This window comes from Papio anubis, chromosome 11, assembly GCF_008728515.1.
Source record: "Papio anubis isolate 15944 chromosome 11, Panubis1.0, whole genome shotgun sequence".
NCBI classification, from domain to species: domain Eukaryota; kingdom Metazoa; phylum Chordata; class Mammalia; order Primates; family Cercopithecidae; genus Papio; species Papio anubis.
In genome coordinates, this window is record NC_044986.1 from 101,865,369 (window position 1) to 101,888,352 (window position 22,984).

Here is a 22,984-nt window from a genome sequence, read left to right on the forward strand (position 1 = left end):
GGACCGGAATTCGATACCAGCCTGGCCAACATGGCGAAACTCCATCTCTACTAAAAATACAAAAAATAGCTTGGTGTGGTGGCATGTGCCTGTAGTCCCAGCTACTCGGGAGGCTAAGGCAGGAGAAGCACTTCAGCCCGGGAGGCAGAGGTTGCAGTGAGCCAAGATCGCACCACTGCACTCCAGCCTAGGTGACAGAGCGAGACTCTGTCTCAAGAAAAAAATTTAAAAGATAGAATATATGATTGATAGAGTATCTATAATTACCCTATAAAACTTAAATACTCCCCCAAACCTTCTCAATGGACACAAAAATTATTTTCATAACAAAAATGTTAGCGGCATCTCATAACATGAAATAGAGACACAACCCCATTCAACTGGATAAAGTTAGTCAGAAACACTGCCAGCCTTAGAAGGAAACAGTCCCTCACACCTACAAAGCAAAATGCTTAGTAGTTAATCTCCCAGAACACATAGGGGAGACAAATAGGTAATACATCTTTGACTGCAAAACAAGGCATTGAGAGGTTGAAATGTCCTTTGGGGAGTCAAGATGAGACAGAGATGGCAGGCACTCAAGAATCCAGTGTTCCTTCTGTGAGACACTAAAGACACCATTCATGCCGTTCTGTCCTGGGGATGAAACCCAGGCAGATGATAACACAACAACATGGTGTTGCAAGAGTGTCCTGCAAGAACTAAGCACAAGGGAATGACCCAAGCCTTTATTTCCAAGCCTCCCCCCAGCCCCCATGAAACAGCCCAGAATTTTGCACATTTTCAATTCTAAGCCACCTCCATATAGACACTTCCCTCAGCTACCAACAAAGAGTAACAGTAATCATTATTAAGGTAGTACAACTGGAAAGTTCATGCACAGTTGCTAATCTTCCATGTGTATTTAAATACAAAGAGAAAAGGGGATGAAGCCCTGCAGGCAATCTACACTCTCTGGTATCAGCCCAAGTCTGGAACAGAAAAGCAGGAAAACTGGAATGAACAGCCTCAGAGACAGCATAAAGTGGTGCATGAGACACACACAGAAGTCTTCCTCTGAGGGATATTTGTATACATGAGTGGACTTTGGCCCTCATCCCTAATACTAAAGTGACTTACAATACTTTTCTTTTTTTTTTTTTTGAGACAGCGTCTTGCTCTGTCACCCAGACTGGAGTGCTGTGGTGTGATCATGGCTCACTGCAGCCTCCACCTCCCAGGTTCACACAGTCCTTCCACCACAGCCTCCCAAGTAGCTGGCATTACAGGTATGAGCCACCACCATGCCCAGCTAACTTGTTTGTATTTTTAGTAGAGATGAGATTTCACCATGTTGGCCAGGCTGACTTACAATACTTTTATAAGGCATTTTATCTTGAAAGAAACCTCAGATGGAACTTCCAATTTACCTAGTCCCTTAAATTGAGACTCCCACAAATGTTGACGCTTTTTTTTTTTTTTTTTTGAGACAGAGTCTTGCTCTGTTGCCCAGGCTGGAGTGCAGTGGTGTGATCTTGGCTCACTGTAAGCTCCACCTCCCGGGTTCACGCCATTCTCCTGCCTCAGCCTCCCAAGTAGCTAGGACTACAGGCATCCGCCACCATGCCTGGCTAATTTTTTTGTATTTTTAGTAGAGACGGGTTTCACCATGTTAGCCAGGATGGTCTCGATCTCTTGACCTTGTGACCCACCCGCCTCGGCCTCCCAAAGTGCTGGGATTATAGGCGTGAGCCACTGCGCCCAGTAAATCTTGACTTTTAAAGACAATCATCAAGACAGACAATCATTGCTCTAAAACAGAAATAACCCCTCGACTTAATTGGTAACACATGCCAATGTTTGATCGCCTAGACTCCTAGGACTTGATCAGTCACTATTTCACCTTGAAGTCCTTGTGTGGTTCTCTGTGGACATGTGGATGACATCTGAATGCAACCCGCCGTAGCCTTCCAGACCTAAAATAAATCCCCTTTAGCTTTCTCTTCCATAACAACCCAATTCCTTTATTCCTTTTCTCATTTTTGTTGGCTTTTCCTCCCTGAATCCTTGGGGATAACTGAGCTGTGATATGGATCTGATACATTACAATGATTCCTGCAGGTCAAACTTTCTTTTCATATACACATAAGCGTTGAGAAGGGTTTTCTGTGAAATTGAGTCATTGTATGTAAAATACTGGATTCCAAAAGGTCAAACCATTCTGTCTATTGTTTCTTGGCTCAGTTGCTGTGAAGAGCTCAGGTATCTAAATTGAGATTTTTCCCATGGCTTAGCTCCGGCAAATGTCCTTCCCATGCAAAGTAGACGATGGCAGGACCTCCAACTCTTCCCAGTCATCAGCGATCCTGTGCCTATCATCAGAGTCCTGGTTATGGCAGCCCACCCCCCAATCACTCACCCTCTTTCTTCCCCCACAAGAGGATCACCCAGATTCCCCCCTCAGAGGGTTCTTCTGTGTAAACCATCAAAGCCTGGAAGAGAAGCAGTCACCAAGTCCCAAATATAGAATTAAAACTCAGGACCTATTTCCAATCTAAACAATGAAAAAATCAGAGTACAAGAGGTCAGCTCAGTACCAGATTAAATGCTTTTTTTTTTTTTTTTTTCCTTAGACGGAGTCTTGCTCTATCACCCGGGCTAGAGTGCAGTGACACAATCTCGACTCACTGCAGCCTCCACCTTGAACCACCAGGTTTAAGCGATCCTACTGCCTCAGCCTCCCAAGTAGCTGGGATTACAGGAGTCCACCACCAGGCCCAGCTAATTTTTGTATTTTTGTAGAAAGCGGGTTTCACCATGTTGGCCAGGCTGTTCTCGAACTCCTGACCTCAAGTAATCCACCCGCCTCGGCCTCCCAGAGTGCCGTGATTATAGGCGTGAGTCACCACATCTGGCCTCAATGTACTTCTATAAGACAATTTGGAAGTTAGGGGTCAAATTCCACATAAGCAGCTTAGAAGACAAACTTTTACAGCAATGAGCCATCATTTGGAGAAGGACATACGTATAATGACAAAGAGGTAATAATACGTGAGGTACCTGTGACATTGAGAATTGTTACCTAGAATTGACATTCAGTATTTACTTCACATAGCTCCGTAACTGGATCTCTTTTGTAAACAGACATTTTGCCCCCGCTTCCAATACTATGAACCCATTATTATGTCACCTTTCCTCATGACAGTCCTATAAACTAGGTAAAGAAGAAACATCTCTATTCACAGACAGAACAGGGGAAACAAGATAAAAAATATAACTTTCCAGTATTTAACAAATTCTGTCAAGTCTAGACAAAAGGTATGCTGTCTAAATGAAGCTGTTAGTGGGCTATGTTGTGTCTCAAAATTATCTTTCTCCATTTTTTTTTAAGAGATGATCTCACTCTGTTGCCCTGGCTGGAGTGCAGTGGCGCAATCATAGCTCACTGCAGCCTCGAACTCCTGGGCTCAAGTGATCCTCCCACCTCAGCCTTCCAAGTAGCTGGGATGTACTTTTTTTTTTTTTTTTGTAGACATGAGGTCTCATTAAGTTGCCCAGGCTAGTCTCGAGCTTCTGGACTCAACTGATCCTTCTGACTCAGCCTCCCAAAGTGCTAGGATTACAGGCATGAGCCACCATGCCTGGCCTCAAAATTGTCTTTTTAAATATGTTTGTGCTTTTCATAGTGTTAACTACTATGCAATTCAAATGTTGATTATGGCACGATTGATCATAACTGACTCACATACTTTGTGTCTTGTTTTTCACCGTGTCCCTCCTAGCCCAGAAGCTTCCTAAACCACTTTTCCAGAGCCTTTTTTAGGAACACACATTAAAACATGCTTCCAGAAGCAGAGCCGCTCATTCCCGGGTCCCCTTCCTCATCCTTCAAAGAGCTCTGACTCTCAACTTTGTTTTTTGAGCTAGCACGGCATGCACACAAAATCCAAGCTTAAGACTCTACAATGAAGAGCGCTTTGATTTAAATAACCTTTCCTTCCTAATTTAGGCCCTCACAATGAAAACTTAAACCTTTATGTTTTCTTTACAGAGTGAGAAAAACAAGCACAAGGAAAGCCCCTCCATTTCCTACAAGAGACAGATCCGCAGGACTGAATTTTAAGCCATGGGGAAATTGCAAAGGGAGACACCTGAGCTCTTTTGAGCAATTGGGCCAAAACACAACAGATGGAATGGTTTGGCCTTTCAGAATCCAGTTTCACAGGATAAAGAAGAATCTCAACTCTGGCAGTGGGGAGGAGGAAGGAAGTGGAGGTTTGTTGGCTTTTCTCTCCCATCCATTCCTTTCTCTATGTGGTAGAGAAGGACTGAGAGGAGTGATTCCACAGGACACAGGTTCCCCCGTGTCTGTCACCTTCAAGGGTGCTCAGGCTCCCAGGGGGGAGGTACAGGAGAATCATGGAGTTCAGTTCCAGGCTCCAGGACTTGCCAGAAGGGACCCCTGAGTAGGACTCGCTTTCACCGTCAAGTATTGTTTTTTTTAGACACGAGATTTTGCTCTGTTGCCCTGGCTGGACTGCAGTTATGCAATCATAGCTCACTGCATCTGCAACCACTAGGGCTTAAGCAATCCTCCCACCTTAGCCTCCGGAGTAGTGCGGACCACAGCCACATACCACCCCAGCCAGTTAATTTTGTTGTTCTTGTAAAGACAGGGTCTCGCTATGTTGCCTAGGCTGGTTTTGCACTCCTAGCCACAAGCAATCCTCCCAACTCGGCCTCCCAAAGCACTGAAGTTACAGATGTGAACCACATCTGGCCAGCACCAAGTATTTTGACAAAGCGCCTATTAGGGTAATTCCAAGTAACCTCTGGCAAACGTGGTTTCAGTTAGGAAAGACTACAAGAAACCACCCACATCTATTTTGTAAAAATCTGTACTCCTCTTTCCTACTTGACTACACACGTTCACAAACAGACACAGAGGCAGACCCCTCCCTCTAGTTTTTCTAACGTACCAGAGCCCCCTGCAAACACTGAGGCCCTCGATGCTGATTTTCGCTGGAATCTCATCACAGTTGAACAGGGTAGAAGCAGCTTCACCTCTCTCCATGTGCCTCGCTGGAACCAGACAGTGGCTTATCTTACAAGAGCTGCCCCTGAGCCCTGGGCTTTGAGGGACATAGAGCTTGCTGGAAAAAGCGATCACCTTCGTGATGACACCAGGTCAACAGGCAGCTGTGGGCTCGTTAAGAGGTATGCCCCTGAGTGACAGGGACTGCTTCTGTGTGCTGTCTGCACACGGTTTTGCTCTAGTATGAAGGCTTAGGCTAGTAGTAAGATTTAGGTACAATATACTCTGCTTACTTATAAGCCCTGATTCTCAGGGTATATTTGTTACACATTTGCTCTCTCACATTCACCCCTCAGTTCCTCCAACTATTAGCCTCAAATTTTCAAAGCCAGTGAGGATTTCAAACATCCTGTCCCACTCGTGTGTGAGTGTGTGTGTGTCTGTGGGTTTGTGTGTATCTAGGCATTTGGGGTTTGGAGAACACAGTAATCAACTGTAATATTCTCTTGCCTACAATCACTTTCCTTTCTCCATCCAGAACCTGGCATATAACACTTGTAATATAGTCCTCATCAGAGTTAGGGTTTTTGAGGGGACAAGGTCTCCTGTCACCCAGGCCGGAGTGCAATGGTATAATCACGGCTCACAGCAGCCTTGACCTCTTGGGCTCAACTGAACCTCCCACCTGAGCCTCCCAAGTAGCTGAGATTATAGTTATGCACCACCATGCCTGGCTAAAGAGTTTTTAAAAGAGCAAGGTACAAGCACTGGTAAATATGTACCTGGGAGGAACCCCTCTCTGCTTCTATGGCCAGCTTTGTGGCCCACTGAAGGAAGAGAAAGGAGTTAGGTGACAGGACCTGACTCAGGTCTGGGTTTATCAGAAAATAGAATATTGGGGCCTAGGGGAAGCATCAGGATCGATGCCCATGTCGCTGGGACTGCTACGTTATCCCGCCTTGTCACTGTCCCTCTGCGCTTTCTCAAGCAGGGTCATGCACTCTGGGCAGGAATCTGTTTTCAGGAAGCCTCAGTCCCAGTTCCAGACCTTCGGCTAAGTACTGGCACACTCCTGGATAAGTCACCTGAGCTTCCCAGCCTCAGCGTCCTCGTCTGCCGTTTAGGGAAGGCTGGACACATCTTTCAGCTTCTGTTCTCTGATTCCCTGAGGTTGACTTTGATCTGAGTTTGCTTTGATTCTCAAATCAAGACTCAGAAGACTTCACTAGGTGGTAACGCAACTAGAAAAGGGTCTTGGGATGGGATGAGGGAATCAGGGACCCATTTTGATCCAGGATCTAAGAGAAAAAAAGAAAGAAAATGAGAAAGGGGAAGGGCCCCACATCTGATCTGGGCTCCCTGCAGACGTCTGGTGAACACGTGTGGGCCTCAGGGGAATTCGGAGTATGGTTCCAACCCTCCCTCCACCCCCCACGCCGTTCCATCCTTTCTCAGGAATAAGCTTGGCACTTCTTGCCAACCACTTCTCTAGTAAATATCCTTCTTTCCATTCCCTCAATACACCAAAGTTTTTTAAAGCCATTAGAAAACCAGGTAGAAATGGAAGAGCCTCTCTGAACAGAATACTCTTCAACAGTATGAAGGGCAGAACTGAAGTCTCCATGTAGAAGTCATTACACTGCCTTTTCCCATTAGGCCACCAGTACCACGGCCATGGATTTCCTTACCTCACTCTATTCATGCTACCTTTGCAAAAAATTGTTTTCCTGACCATCTTGTTCCATACATTTAAATGTCCCCAAATCCCTTTGCTCTGCTCAGTCCAAAATACCTTCAGTCTTTCCAACTCCCTGGGCTTTCCTTCTCTCCTCCATATAAATAGCTAGCAGCTGTTTTCACTGACCTGTGACCTTATGATGCGTCCCACTCTGTTGTTATTCTCTGTTGACAAAATATTCTGTATCTTGGCCATGCATTTCTTTGGCTGCTGGCTCAATATCACCTCAACACAAAGACGTCTGAACAAAATACTCTGGGCCACAAAATCTCTAAGACTGAGATAGCAGTGGTATGGTCAGAACCAAAATAAGGCAAAGCAGACACACAGACACACACACACACACACATACACACACAGCAAATCCTCCTACTGCAAACAGTTTCTACTAAAATGTAAAACTAAGGCTTTTGAAAACCAGAGTTGGTTCTGTTCCTTCAGGAAAATCACATTTTCTCCTTCAGTCTATTTCTACTTCAAATGTGGGGACTGTGCTCTTTTTTCCCAAGGTTTTTTCCAGGACATCTTAACTCAGGCAACGGGAAGGCAGGGACAGGGAATGAGGCATCAGATACCAAGGCTTATCACCTGCACTCATTCCAGGGCCAGGATTTTCATTCTTGAGGGTTTGCTTTTTCTTTTCTTTTCTTTTCTTTTTTTTTTTTTTTTGAGACAGAGTCTCGCTCTGCCGCGCGGGCTGGAATGCAGTGGCCGGATCTCAGCTCACTGCAAGCTCCGCCTCCCAGGTTTTCGCCATTCTCCTGCTTCAGCCGCCTGAGTAGCTGGGACTACAGGCGCCCGCCACCTCGCCCGGCTATTTTTTTGTATTTTTTAGTAGAGACGGGGTTTCACTGTGTTAGCCAGGATGCTCTCGATCTCCTGACCTCGTGATCCGCCCGTCTCGGCCTCCCAAAGTGCTGGGATTACAGGCGTGAGCCACCGCGCTCGGCCTGCTTTTTATTTTCTATGGGCTTCGGCAAAGTCTCTTCTCCGCTTCTACAGTCCCAAACCATTTTCCTCACGGGAAAGACAGTTGGTTAACTTCTCAAGCACTAGGAAGAACTGAGGTCTCTACTGCCTCCACTCCAAGGACCGCCACTGTGGGCTCCAAGCCAGATTAACAATGTCTGTGTGCAGAGTTGTAGTCAGGCAGGAACAAGATGGGACATGCCAGACCTCATCTGCACTTTGCAAAGGTGATATACGCCAGCCCCGCAGGCAACTGTGCCTACTTTAAGAAACTCCTAAGCAAAGTGTTGAGGCAGAACCAGAGGCAGAAGTGAGGAGAAAAGCAGGTTTTGTTTTTTTAGTTTGTTTTTTGTTTTTTTTTTTTGGTCACCTGAGCTTGAGTTAATCAGCAGCACTCGGCTTTCTAACCTTTGAGGCATTTCCAAATCTGATCCCACACACTCATTCTTTCAGAGTCCGGCAAGGTAAGATGAACTGATTACACCATACCTAGAAACATCCATCCTGTAGAATCAAAGAAAAATGCTTCCTGCCTTTGTACAGAAAATTAAGAGATTTTTCAAAGTGAAGAAAAGCAATTTAATTATCATGAAACAAGGTTTAACTGCTGCGGGCAATCATTCTCTGCTTGAGAAGCATAATTTCACTTAGAAGAAACCAAGTTGGCCCCCGGCCCTCTTTGGCTTATACTCAGCAAGAAATGACTGGGAACAACTCACTCTTGGGTGAGCTGTCCAGGTAGTTAGAAACATATCACACAGCAGTTTAGGGACCCCAGGGAGGGCAGGGAACCCCCCAAATCAGGCCACTCCTGTACCTTGCTCCTGTCTGCTGCTCGGAAGGGCCCCCCACAGCAGAAACAGGTGACGCCTCCTTTCTTCCTTGGCCCTTCTACAGAAGGGCAGACATGGGTCTTCATGTCCAGATGTGGCATGAGACATCAGCCAGACCTTTAATGTTCTGGGAGCAGTCGAGTGCTGAGCTCACGGGTGGCGGGACCCGCCTGCTCCACGACCAGCTCACCCATTCTCCCAGCAAGCAGGCCTGACGCACCCCTGACAAGCCAGCCTCTCAGGATTTAAAGTGTGATTCACAGCTAGAAAATACCGGTTTTTCATTACTATGCAAATGCAGCCTGGGTGGGGTTTAGGTAAATCCGGATGTGGACACCAAAAATGAGGGCAAGAATGGGTCTCTTTTCCGTAGATCTCACTGGGCCAAATGGGTTCCACCCAGTGGCAGTCTTTAAAAAAAATTAGAGGCTTAGTGTTGTGGCTCATGCCTGTAATCCCAGCACTTTGGGAGGCCGAGGGAGCTGGATGGCTTGAGATCAGGAGTTCGAGACCAGCCTGGCCAACATGGTGAAACCCCGCCTCTACTAAAAATACAAAAATTAGCTGGGCATGGTGGCGGGCTCCTGTAATCCCAGCTACTTGGGAGGCTGAGGCAGGAGAATCACTTGAATCCAGGAGGCAGAGGTTGCTGTGAGCCGAGAGCACATCATTGCACTCCAGCCTGGATGACAGAGACTCCGTCTCAAAAAAAAAAAAAAAAAAATTAGAGTTGAACAGAGTTGGACGGAGACATTTATAGTTCCCCAGTATCCACTGGACAGTTAATGTTCACATACAGCCTAAGATTAGCGACAGATCTTTACTTAATTCATATCAAAATGTATTTATCGTGTCATTCCCACCACGTGGCAAAGCCCACATTGCCGACTGTCTCCACACCAGTGTGTGGTCAAATTGTTTCATCCAGAAAGGCAACGCAGTCACGTGAATATGCTTCATTTGTGGCCATATCTGCCTTAAAAGCATGGCAAGTTGGAACTTCTAGAAGAACAGAATAAAGAGAGGCAGGGCTGTAACATCCAAATGCTTAGGAACCACCCAGGGAACATGCCCCCCATTTCCTGAAGGTATGGCCTGCAGCCCCCACCCCAACTGGCTGCTCTCAACACATGGCCTCTGAAGAATGCATCCTGCTAGATAAGATTCACTGCAAGTCGGAAACTTGGATTCCAGCTGGCTCTGGCACTCACAGGCTATGAGACCAACTCATATCCCACATCCCAGCACTTCTCTGAGGCTGTTTTCTCACCTGTAAAGTGAGGAAGTTGCATTCCCATCATTTTCACAAATGACCCCAAGTTGAACAATGCCCAGTGTTAAGGGCATCAGTGGGACTCACAACATCTCCCCAACTTTGTTCAGCCAATCTTTGCTGGGTGCATTCTGAGCGACTGACCTGAGCCAGGAGAGGGGAGAAGCTTACAAGTCAGCACCTTTCAATATAATCAATGGTTTCTTTCTTTGCAATTGAGAGCAGATGAAAAAGATCAGGTAAATGATCATGTCATTGAGGTAACCCAAACTCAGGGATGCAGGATACACGTATCCTGTTTCAGACATGATTGCATCGACCTATATCCTTTTTCTTTTGTGATCAAGAGGAAACATTTTATTTTATTTTTATATTCTTTTTGAGACAGAGTCTCACTCTGTCACCCAGGCTGGAGTGCAGTGGTGTGATCATGGCTCACTGCAGCCTCAACCTCCTGGGCTCAAGTGATCCTCCCGCTTCAACCTCCTGAGCAGCTGGGACTACAGGTGAGTACCACCATGCCGGGATACTTTTTCTTTCTGTTTTCTTTCTTTCTTTCTTTCTTTTTTTGAGAGTCCCACTCTGTTGCCCAGGCTGTATTGCAGTGGCGAAATCTTGGCTCACTTCAATCTCTACCTCACAGGTTCAAGAGATTCTTCTGCCTCAGCCTCCTGAGTAGCTGGGATTACAGGCACCTGTCTACACACTGGGCTAAGGAGGAAACATTTTAGTAACCAAGTGGACACTGAAGACGTTGAGAACTGGTAAACAAACAATCAAGGAAGCAAGAACAGAAATACCAGCATTTGACTTTTGAGTTAGTGACAAGAACACTTGGCATGGGAGCCTGGATGAGCAAATCACAGATCTTTAAGCTTCTGTAAGTGGCCTGGATTGGGGGTCACCGTGGTGAGCTATGTAGCACCCTGGAGTTCCACAGTGCTGCTTTGAGACAGTCACAGAGATAGAAGGACAGCTTAATTAGGAGTCCCCACTACCCCATTGAAAGGGGGCTTCCATGAAAAATAGTGCTTGCACAAAAGGTAACTCTCTTCTATCACTCTTCTGCTTAAAACCCTCAGCACTACATTAAGATTAAAATCCTGATTGCAGCTTACTAAGCCTCTGGCCACCTCTCCCAGGACACCTAGGTCCTTCAGCAGACAAGCCCCTTCCTCCCTCTAGGTCTCAGCACTTGCTGTGTGCACATCTTCCCAAGAAACTCTCGCTCACTCTTTGCCTAGCTGTTTGCAAGATTGGCTCCTTTTCACGTAATCCTATTTCTTTCTTTCTTTCTTTTTTTAAAATTATTTGAAGAGGCGGGGTCTTGCTATATTACCCAGGCTGGTCTCAAACTTGTGGGCTCAGTCGATCTTTCTGCTCAGCCTCCCAAAGTGCTGGGATTACAAGCATGAGCCACTGCACCTGGCCTTCCTCTACTTCCTTCATGGCAGGTATCTCCATCTAAAAAATCTGTATATCTGTTTTCTCCTCTGCCTTCCCACCATTACATTCTGAGCTCTATGCAGGCAGCGAGTGTCTGTCAGTTTTCCCTCTTGCTGTCATCCCAGAGACTAGGGCAAAATCTGTCCAAACTAGACTCAATCAGTGCCGAGTAAATGAATGAATGCATGGTTATTTTCTTTTCCCAAATCTGATCACATGTAGCTGTCCCATCTTTGTGCTAATCAACATTATCTCTTTTTTTTTTTGGACACTGTGTCTTGCTGTCACCCAGCCTGCGGCACAGTGGCGCAATCAGAGTTCATTGCAGGCTCAACCTCCCGGCCTCAAGCAATCCTTTGGCCTTGGCCTCCAGAGTAGCTAGGACCACAGCTGTGTGCCAGCATGCCTGGCTATTTTTTTTTTTATTTTTTGTAGAGACAGGCTCTCACAATGTTGCCCAGGTTGGTCTTGAACTCCTGGACTCAAGCGATTCTCCCTCATTGGCCTCCCGAAGTGCTGGAATTCCAGGTGTGAGCCATCTCGCCAGCTCAAAATGATCTGATGCTTACACTTAATCACTCAAATAGCACTTTCATGTACTTAATCTTCAAAATTATAATCTGAGGACTTTTTTTGGGTTGGTGAAGAGCCACTGGTTATGAACCTGTTTGCCTTCAACTAAGTAATCTTGAACCAGACAATTCCTCCAGCTTCAGATTCCTTCTCCATAAAACTAGGATGATTCCTGGAGCAGCTCCCACCATGAACAACCTATGAATATTTAAGACTTTGACTAGAGGGAAACTGATCCTTTCTCACAAAATGTTTTGTGAGATGTCTCCCTTACTGTTGCTACCATGTCCTGAACATTTACTACATGCCAGGTGCTGGGTTAGTTACTTCTCACACACTGTCTCTGATCTGCAAACCACTTTGCTAGGCAGGAATTCTTAGCTCCTTGCCAGTTTTTTTTTTTTTTTTTTTTTTTTTTTTTTAACAGATGCAGGAGCTTACTTGGACCAAGTGACTTGCCCCCGACCACACAAACAGTAAGTGGTAGAACCAGTTCTCAAATCTAAGTCTGTCCAACAACAAAGGTGAAATTCCTCCTACCTCCCCACAGTGCCCCTAGGAAAGGGACTACAAAAACATCAGATTAGGGTCCCTATTTACAACAGGAGTTAGGCATGTAAGGGAGGCAGGTGTGGCATGGAGAAGGGGAGCCGCATCTTAATACAGCAGCTGTTACTTAGCTTTAGTGGAGGTTGTAACAAAGGAATCAGAACTCAATGTTTCCTGATCATCTGATTTTTTAAATTAGGATGTAAGAAAATTTTGACATGAAAACTCCATTGTGCAGGCCTTTCTGGAGAACCTGACCCTAGGCCAGGGCCTCTGATCTGTTTTTGTTTTTTTTTTCTCTTGTTTTTTTGAGACAGGGTCTTTCTGTTTCTTAGGCTAGAAAGCAGTAGCACAGTCACAGCTCACTGCAGCCTTGACCTCCCAAGCTCAAGGGATCCTCCCATCTTAGCTTCCCACATAGCTGGCACTACACGCACGTGCCACCACATCAGGCTAAATTTTTATTTTTATTTTTATTTATTTATTTTTTTTGCGACAGAGTCTCACTCTGTCACCCAGGCTGGAGTGCAGTGGTACGATCTTGGCTCACTGCAACCTCCACCTCCTGGGTTCAAGTGATTCTCATGCCTCAGCCTCCTGAGTAGCTGGGATTACAGAGCTGCACCACCATGCCCAACTATTTTTCATATTTTTAGTAGACACGGGTTTCATCATGTTGCCCAGGCTGGTCTCGAACCCCTGACCTCATGTGATCCACCCGCCTCAGCATCCCAAAGTTCTGCGATTTACACGTGTGAGCCATAGGACCTGGCCTAATTTTTTATATTTTTTTGTGAAGACAGGGTCTTCCTGTGTTGCTCAGGCTGGTCTCAGATTCCTAGTCTCAAGCAATCTGCTCTCTTCCGCCTCCTTAAGTACTGGGATTACAGGTGTGAGCCACTGCACCCAGCCTGAGCTATTCTTATTCTGGCCTGCATCAATCATTGACCAATGAAAGTTGCCAAATGTGGCCAGGCACAGTGGCTCACGCCTGTAATCTCAGAACTTTCAGAGGCTGAGGGGGTCAAATCACAAGGTCAGGAGTTCAAGACCAGCCTGACCAATATGATGAAACCCCGTCTCTACTAAAAATACAAAACCAAAAAACAAAACAAAAAATTAGCCAGGTGTGGCGGCAGGTGCCTGTAGTCCCAGTTACTCCAGAGGCCGAGGCAGGAGAATCGCTTGAACCTGGGAGGCAGAGGTTGCAGTGAGCCGAGATTGCGCCACTGCACTCCGGCCTGGGCGACAGACAGAGACCCCATCTCAAAAAAAGAGAGAAAAAAAAGTTGCCAAATGTGTCCCTTCAATTCCCGTAAGCACTTTCGCAAACACACATAAAATTGTTGCCAATGCGCATTGTGTGTGTTTGGGAGTCACTGTGCAAAATGCGTGGGCAGCCCCCTTTTGTGAACCAAGTTCTATGAACCACCAAGTATTCTTTTTCTGGGCTGAATTCCAAGGGTCTGTTCACAGAGTACAAGTTTCTGAAGGAAGGGATTTGATCTATGTATGTGGCTTTCTTCTTATAATGCCAGGAAGAAGGTTGCTTAACAAATGCTTTTGACATTCCTGACAAGTAATCTCCAGGCTTGACTTTAGGGGTGAGTTACACCTTTCCCTCCCCACGCCTTTTTGAGAGTATTGCCAACAAGCAGCAAAACTGACGTTCTTCACCTCCACCCTTTGGTGCATCACTGAAACGGCAAAAAGGTAGGAGGTGCAGAGAACTTCAGGTTGTGGAGGCAAGAAGTCAATCACTGATTCCTGGCACAATTGTGATCGTCATGTTTGGAAATCCAACCCGTAAAACGAGCCACCAGTTTCACAGCGCACACCTTAGGGATCTCAGAAACATGCCCTAGGCTTGCTTGAGTCACAATAGCTGGGTTCAAATCTCCACTCCTGTTGCCTAAAGAATCACCTGTCTAGGTTAGTCTCAGCCTTGGTTTATAAGTATCTCTCCGTAGGGTTTTTTTTGGGAGAACTATATTTGAAATAATGTGTGTGAAAGTTTCTGAGATATAGTAAGTAATAATACTTGTGGGGATTCTAAGGCTTACTTGCAGTGATTTGAGTGTATAGGGAATATTTTTATTGTATTGCATTGGCATGCATAAAGACATTTGAGATGTGGATGTATATGTCTTAAAAGGCCAGTGGTATTTAATATTTGCAGGAAGAAAATGTTGTATTTACCCTGTAATACAGGAAACTTGGCTCATTTTTCTAATGATATAGAAAAAGCTCAATTAGGCTTAAACACGACCTAGCACCACCCCAAGCCTACAGCAATTGTATTCTCTTTAATAAAAATTGCGTAAATTATAGCTTTCTCTTGATTTGCACAGTACAGCCTCAATTCTACCCTCTTTCCTCTAAGTAGAGTTGTTTCTTATTATTTTTCAGGTTAACCAACTAATGTCAGACATATGTTTCTTCACCAAACATTGCATTAGGGGACATTTATTTTACATTTGTTCCCTTTTGCAAATATTTGCAGTTAGTTGCAGAACTGAGCTATTTTATGAAGTAAAGAAAATATGTCCAGGGGAAACATAAGGTTTTAAAAGTAGCTTTTGAGAAGGAGAAAGGAAGAAAAGTCTAATTACAGTGAAGATAGGTACTGATTTGTGCTAAGAGAACGTATAAATCACATCCACTACATTTGTGGTTTTAATGCATTCTGTGCATCTGAATTAAACAGGAGTTAAAGTTTGAAATTATGTCTAAAGCTTTCTTCAGTGATTTGAGAGTATAAAAAGTGGTGTTTCTTTTCTTTCAAAAGACACCCCTCTGGCAGTGTGCCTTCTGTTCTTGACTTGCCTTGCTATAAAAGAAAAATCTCTCATAGTCTTTTCAAATCTAAATAGTCTGTACATTAAAACAGTTTTTTTTTTTCATTTAGGAAACTGAATCATAGCTATACAGCTACAAACTTAACATGAAAACCTAAACACCTTTTATCTAAAATGAACCCTCAGCAAATTAGGAAGAGGTAAGGTTTAGGTATAAAGAACTTTTTTTTTTTTTTTTTTTTTTTTTTTTTTTTGAGATGGAGTCTCGCTCTGTTGCCCAGGCTGGAGAGCAGTGGCGCAATCTCGGCTCACTGCAACCTCCACCTCCCGAGTTCAAGTGATTCTCCTGTCTCAGCCCCCCTAGTAGCTGGGATTATAGGCACCCACCACCATGTCCGGCTAATTTTTGTATTTTTAGTAGAGACGGGATTTCACCATGTTGGCCAGGCTGGTCTTGAACTCCTGACCTCAGGTGATCCACCCGCCTTGGCCTCCCAAAGTGCTGATATTACAGGCGTGAGCCTCTGTGCCTGGCCTAAAGGACATTTCGGTATAAATTTAAAGTGAATGTTTTATACAATGAGTCAAAAGATGCCCTGACCTACAATACATTTACTTCTTTTGTTGATAATTCCAGGCAACTTAAACATATTTGAACCAAACATCTGATGGTTAGGACCCCAAACAGCGTTTGTTTAGACAGGTGAGATCCTATCTGGGATTCCTCTTGCCAAGGGAAGACGCCGCTAGAAATGAAACTACTAATGCCCCAAGAGGTGACTGATCCTATAAAGGAAAAGGGGGAAACTAAAGAGAGCTGCTTCCTTCTTCAGGGGACAACCACATTAAATCACAAATGCACTCCTGCGTGCGTGTGTGAGATGAAGGTACCATCTCAGTCCGTGTAGAAACTGCTGGTCTCCCTTGAAAGAACATGGGCCACATTCCAGGGCAACCATTTCTGTTTTAAACTTGTTTTGAAATGTTAAAATATTATATGCATATGATGAAAATATGAATGGTAGCAAAATATAGGAGTTAAGAATAAAAGCTTCTATCCTCATTAGTCTTCTAGTCCCTCTCTCTGATTTATTGGACATCATTCTAGAAATTTTCTTTCTTTAAGATGGAGCCTCACTCTGTCCCCCGGGCTGGAGTACAGTGGCGCAATCTCAGCTCACTGCAAGCTCCGCCTCCCAGGTTCATGCCATTCTCCTGCCTCAGCCTCCCGAATAGCTGGGACTACAGGCGCCCGCCACTACTCCCGGCTAATTTTGTTTTTGTCCTGGCCTCAAGTGATCCTCCTGCCTTGGCTTCCAAGGTGGGATTACACATGTGTAATCTGGGATTACAGACGTGCCCCACCAAACCCAGCATAAGTTTTAAATAGTTATATGTTCACGGTTAATAGTTTAGAAAAGCAAGAACCAAAATAAAGTATCACTAGTAATTGTTAGAAAATAAAAGAAAATAAATGGGATCATACTAACTATACTGCTCTGTAGCTTGTTTACTAAATATAAATTCGTTATGTGACCCTACCCACACGTCGAGTGTATTTCACACATTGGCATCACTGTAGTAAACGGTATTATCTGAATGTACCGTAATACCCCCTGCAACATTCATATCAATAGAATAAACTGAGTGTTTTTGAGAAAAAATTTGGGCAATACCTTCCAAAACTAGCAATCCAATTTGACGTTCTAGAAATTCGTCCTTCAGATTCATTCCCACATGCACAGATACAACGATGGTCACTGCAGTCCTGTTCACAACAGGGAGAGAAAAAAGAAGCAATCTAACCAGCAATTAAAAGGGGTCAAGGTCGTCTATGATGGGGCCACTTTATAATCGCTCTGAAGAGAGAATAGTTTTAAATGAGAGTCTGTCTTTTTCTGACCGTCATAAACACACACAGTCCACAAGGGAGAAACTGAAAATCGGCCTTTGTGAGGCTCTTTGCTGGAGCTGCTTTCTTCAGTAGTCTTAAAACTTACCATAAAAAAGGATGCAGATGACAAGTTAAAGATGAAGGGAGCCCATGCAATCCTTCTTTGTGCAAAATTCAAAGAAACAATTAAAAAACAAAAAGGTCCCTCCAAAACACAGGCCAAAGGATTATCTGCAGCACATTTACCTAATTACCAGTGACTACTATGAAAATGAGACCTGGCCTGGCTGGGTGAAGAGGCTGACACTTTTGATCTAAGCTTTTGGGGAGGCTAAAGTGGGAGGATTGCTTGAGCCCAGGAGTTTGAGACCAGCCTGAGCAACAAAGTGAGACCTTGGCTCACTTAAAAAAAAAAAAAAAATTAGTTGGCGTGGTGGTACATGCCTGTAGTCCCACCTACTTAGGAGGCAGAGGCAGGAGGATAGCTTGAGCCCAGGAGGTTGAGGCTGCAGTGTGATATGATTGTACCACTGCACACCAGCCTGAGTGATGAAAGGAAAGGAAAGGAGAGGGGAGGAGAGGGGAGGGGAGGGGAGGGGAGGGGAGGGGAGGGGAGGGGAGGGGAGGAAATGAGATCTGACATCCCTGTGACCTTCTGAGGGGCATTCATGAACATTCATAATATCGAAGAAAGAAAATGACCAAGGGTCCATCAGAATCTTAGTTCTCTCAATCACTCCAAAAACGTATGAGGCAGCAGCCCATTTGCTTCTGAGTGGCAAGTAGTGTGTCCAAAGAGAGCCCTTTCTGGCAAGTCTACAGTGTCACACTGCAGCCAATAGAAGCCTCTCTCTGACGGGGTTTCTGCTCTCTCCATCTTGTATGATCTGAGCAGAGCACCGAGCAGGTGCAACCAGCCAGGGCGGAGACCACAGCTCTGAGGACTCCTATCGTCACTTCGATGGGACCAGCGTGATCATGTGCGTTTACTAAATCTAGTGAAATTCAGAGTAGGAAACACCATTATTACCACGTTTGTTGCTTAATCATGAGCAAGTGAAAAGGGGTGAAAGTGAAGACTGCTATGCAGTGACAAATAGGGGGTGTGAAGTTAGACCACCATATAGACTCCCAGCGCTGCAAGGGGCCACCAGTGCTATCACCTACCTTGACTTTGGACTGACCGTCCTCATGCTTCCCATAAACTTGGCTGTACCTTCCTTTCTTTAAGAGCTCTAGAGAAGGGATTCTCCAAATGCATAATATTTCACGTTGACTCCGTAATTACACAACCAGGAGTTGAAAACTCTTCCTGCTGCCTACTAAGTCTGTGGTCAGGAAGTAAAAGCATCAAAGCTTCCTGCCGTTAGGATAAGCTGGCCAGAAGCACTGGCTCATGCCTGTCATCCCAGCACTTTGGGAGGATGAGGCAGGTGGATCACTTGAGGCCAGGAGTTCGAGACCAGCCTGGGTAACATGACAAAACCCTGTCTCTACTAAAAATACAAAAATTAGCCGGGCATGGTAGCACATGCCTGTAATCCCAGCTACTTGGGAGGCTGAGGCAGGAGAATCACTTGACTCTGGGAGGCGGAGGTTGCAATGACCGGACATCGCGCCACTGCACTCCCGCCTGGGTGACAGAGTGAGACTCCATCTCAAAAAAAAGAAAGAAAAAAGGAAAGAAAAGAAGGAAGCCCAATTAGTGCCCAAGGATGAAAACACCTTTCCCATTCTACCTGTCGATCCCTTCTGTGGCCAGACATCTGAAGAGAAAAAGCAAGGTCATCTGGGATGACACCATTTTTCAGGATGACTTTCTTTGAAATAAAGAGATTTTAGAAACTACATCTTCAAAATTGGATTGCTTCTGATCAAGTCAAATTAATAAATAGTGATGAAAAGGGCCTCAGCTGTAAAGAGCTTCTAGAAATCCCTCCCACCCAGGAGAACTGTCTGCTCTCTACCTCCCCAGTAGCCAGCCAAGAGGAACTTCTAGTTACATTTTCTGTACTGGGAGATTCCAGTGCCTTTCTTTCTGAAGAAATCATTTCTGTGAAAATTCCAAAAATGTCTTTAAAAGAGAATAATATAATACTTAAAGATCACTAGTTCCTTTATCAACAGGCGTTGGAAATTCAGATGCTCTATTTTATTTGGAATATGAACAGAACTTCATATGTTCTTCAATGGAAAGCCTGTGCTACGAGCAAGTAATGAAGGCAGGATCCGAATCCAGGCAGTGGACTTCTTTAGTCACTGAACACAGCTTCTCTGATTTACCAAGCCTTTGCTAAAACCCACTAGGTGCAAAATGCTGCGCTCAATGCAGTCACTACTTATTGATCAAAGACAATCTCTGAACATTACAACAATTAAGTGTAATAAAAAGCTTCATTGGAATTCTAAAACAGGATCTATATCTATATATATATACACACACACACAAACACACATATATATTCATTCATGTATATTCACATATGAATATTCTACACATTCATAGATGTATTTATATTCCTATACATACACACATATTCATATTCACATATATGAATATTCTACACATTCATAGATGTGTGTGTGTGTGTGTATATATATATTTCTCTATATATGTGAATATTCTACACAGTCATAAAAAAGAATGAAACATGTCTTTTGTATCAACTTGGTTGGAACTGGAGGCCATTATCCTAAGTGAATTAGCTCAGAAGCAAAGAAAAAACCAAATACTGCATATTCTCACTTACTAAGCGGGAGTTAAACAATTGGTATATATGGACATAAAGATGGAAATAATGGACCCTGGGGACTCCAAAAGGAGGGAGGGTAGGAAAGGGGTGAGGGTTGAAAAGTTACCTCTGGGGTATGATGTTTACTGTTTGAATAACGGATATACTAGAAGCCCAGTCCCCACCAGTAGGCAATATACTCAAGTAACATGTAACAAACATGCACATGTACCCCCGAATCTAAAATAAAATAAAAGAAAATTTAGGAAAACTTTCATCAGTGACTCAAAACCTATATGGAGTTTTGGCACCATGTTTGAGTTCACAACTTTTTCTACCCTAAAAATTGCAACTTTGTGATTCATGTTTGAAACTAAAACTTTGAATGAAATAAACATTTCATTTATTGCTTTCAATTGCAACAGTAAACAAATTTTCAAGTGGGACCTAATTAAACTGAAGAGCTTCTATATACCAACAGAAACCATCCACAGAGCAAACAACCTACAGAATGGGAGAAAATGTTCACAAAGAATGCATCCAACAAAGGTCTAATATCCAAAATATGTAAGGAACTTAAATCCACGAGCAAAAAACCACCCCATCAAAAAGTGGACAAAAGGCATAAACAGACACTTCTGAAAAGAAGACCTACAAGAAGCCAACAAACATGAAAAAATGCTCCATGTCACTAATCATCAGAGATACGCAAATCAAAACCACAATGAGATACCATCTCACACCGGTCAGGATGGTTATTATTAAAAAGCCAAAAAAGTAGCATGCTGGTGAGGCTGCAGAGGAAGGGGAGTACTCATACATCGCTGGTGGGAGTGAAATGAGTTCAGCCACTGTGGAAAGCAGTGTGGAGATTTCTCAAAGAACTGAAAACAGAGCTACCATTCGACTCAGTAATGCCATTATTGGGTATATACCCAAGGGAATATAGATCATTATACCGAAAAGACACATGCACTTATATGTTCATCACCGCGTTATCCACAAAGACGTGGAATCAACCTAGGTACCCATCAGTGGTGGACTGGATAAAGAAAATGTGGTACATAGACACCATGGAATCCTATAAAGCCATAAAAAAGGATGAAATCATTTCCTTGGCAGCAACACGGATGGAGCTGAAGACCATTTTCCTAGGCAAATTAATGCAGAAATACGAAACCAAATACCACATGTTCCCACTTATAAGTGGGGGCTAAACATGGAGCACACATGGATGTAAACATGGGAACAAAATACGCTGGGGACTACTAGAGTGGGGATGGAGGTGGGACGTGTGTTAAAAAAACTACCTATTGGGTACCATGCTCATTATCTGGGTCCAGTATACTCATGCAACAATCCTGTACGTGTACCTCCTATATCTAAAAATAAAAGCAGAAATTTCAAATAAATAAATAAATAGATACTTGCTTTTCTCCTTATAGATCTACCCTTGGGATAAGATAACCCAACCTTTTCCCAGTGCCCCCAAACAGTGCTGGGAATGAGAGTCCTCAATGCAGCCTAACTCATGGGAACACAGACATCATCTGTCACAGAATGAGTTCAGCCTCAGCAGCTCAGATGCCACAACCCTTCTAGAATCCCCGTCGATGAGGCTACTCAGTACTCCATGACGAGCCTTCTCCCAGGAGTGTGGAAACTGAGTAATTCTGAATAGTCTGACATGGAAAAGCTGGAAAAATTGTTAGGAAAACCTTGGAACGAAGCGAGTGTTTTCCTCAGCTAGAGAGACTGTGGCTAAAATTAGCACAATGAAAAACATATTTGTCTCTTACATACAATGGATGTAGAATATAATTATGGGCTGTGTTTCTGTCTGGGATAGAGGCAAGGGAGGAGGTGCCAACGTCTAGAACGCAGAAGGAATAAAGGACTGTATATTCCACGCCTAGGCTCCTTCTGCACCCTGTAGCAAACACAGCGCCTTGGTGACTTGGGTTCTCACTCCGAAAATACCTGTAACATCAAAATCTGACTCCACTTGTATGGCCAAGAAAAATTTCAGGCAGGTAAAATTTAAAATGTTCAGTCTGTGCAGTACTTGCGTTCCTATCAGTAGGTACCAGTAAAAAGTAAATTAATATCACTTCTTTAGCCTGTCTAGAAAAAAGTGGCAAAAGCATAATTAGTGTAAAAATATAAATACCCTGGCTCCTTCGACATATTTAACATTTTGTATTTTAATTACTTTACAGAATAATTGCTGCTGCTGGGAGTTATTTCAATAACACATTCATTTTTTTCTATGCCTCCTAAAATGAGAAAAAGTGCAGGCAGTATAGGATAGTTTATTATGTTGTATTTCCCAGTATCTCTCTGAGCCACAGTTTCTTCATCTGTAACGTGGAAATAAAGACTGCTAGCCAAGGCCGGGTGCAATGGCTCAAGCCTATAATTCCAGCATTTTGGGAGGCCAACGTGGGTGAATCACTTGAGCCCAGGAGTTTGAGACCAGCCTGGGCATCATGTTGAAACCCCATCTCTACCAAAAATACAAAAAATTAGCCTGGCACAGTGGCATGTGCCAGTAGTCAGGAGGCTGAGGTGGGAGGATTGCTTTAGCCGGAGAGGCGGAGGTTGCAGTGAGACAAGATCGCGCCACTGCACTTCAGCCTAGGTGACAGAGTGAGACCCTGTCTTTAAAAAAAAAAAAAGTGCTAGACTTATTTGACTGCTAGTCATTACTTGTAATGATAAGAGGAAGAATATAAAAACACTTTCTAAACATCCAATGTCATTTCAACAGTAAACAACGAATCGTTAACATTTGGAACATGAATGCTTAGAACTGTGCTACGTCTGTTTTGTTATTTAATCCTCAAAACACAGCTACTGGCATCCCATTTTATGGACATGATGACTGCGGCCTAAGGACATGAATTTACTTTCCTCAAGTTATACAACCACTAAGTGGTGAAGCTAGAACTCAACGCCCAGGCCTTCCGATGTTGGAGGCACAGTTCTTTGTCACTCGGTGTTTCGCAATAACTGTGGTAACAATTTAATATGAATGTGAGTTCTGGCATTAATCCACATTATCTAACTGCAAAATTTCAGGAGGTCTCATTCTCACACATGAGACAGTTCTTAAAACATTTTGAAAGACGGTCCACTTGCTCCTAAGTAGTTTTAGTTTCAAAA

The 22,984-nt window shown here is 44.0% G+C and overlaps 1 protein-coding gene across 13 annotated transcripts in view; it reads right to left on the bottom strand.

Annotated features, from left to right (window-relative positions):
- The window catches only part of KIAA1217 (KIAA1217 ortholog), a 499,018-nt gene that overhangs the window by 290,261 nt on the left and 185,773 nt on the right, over positions 1–22,984 (bottom strand). For 2 of the 13 annotated variants that reach the window (XM_021943953.2, XM_017962596.3), the window contains exon 1: positions 8,539–9,045. The exons of the other annotated variants lie outside the window; for them this stretch is intronic. In XM_021943953.2, the coding sequence (XP_021799645.2) occupies positions 8,539–8,655 (117 nt within the window). In that variant the 5' untranslated portion in view covers positions 8,656–9,045. Of the gene's footprint in view, positions 1–8,538; positions 9,046–22,984 lie in introns of those variants that run through there. 13 annotated transcript variants of the gene reach the window in all.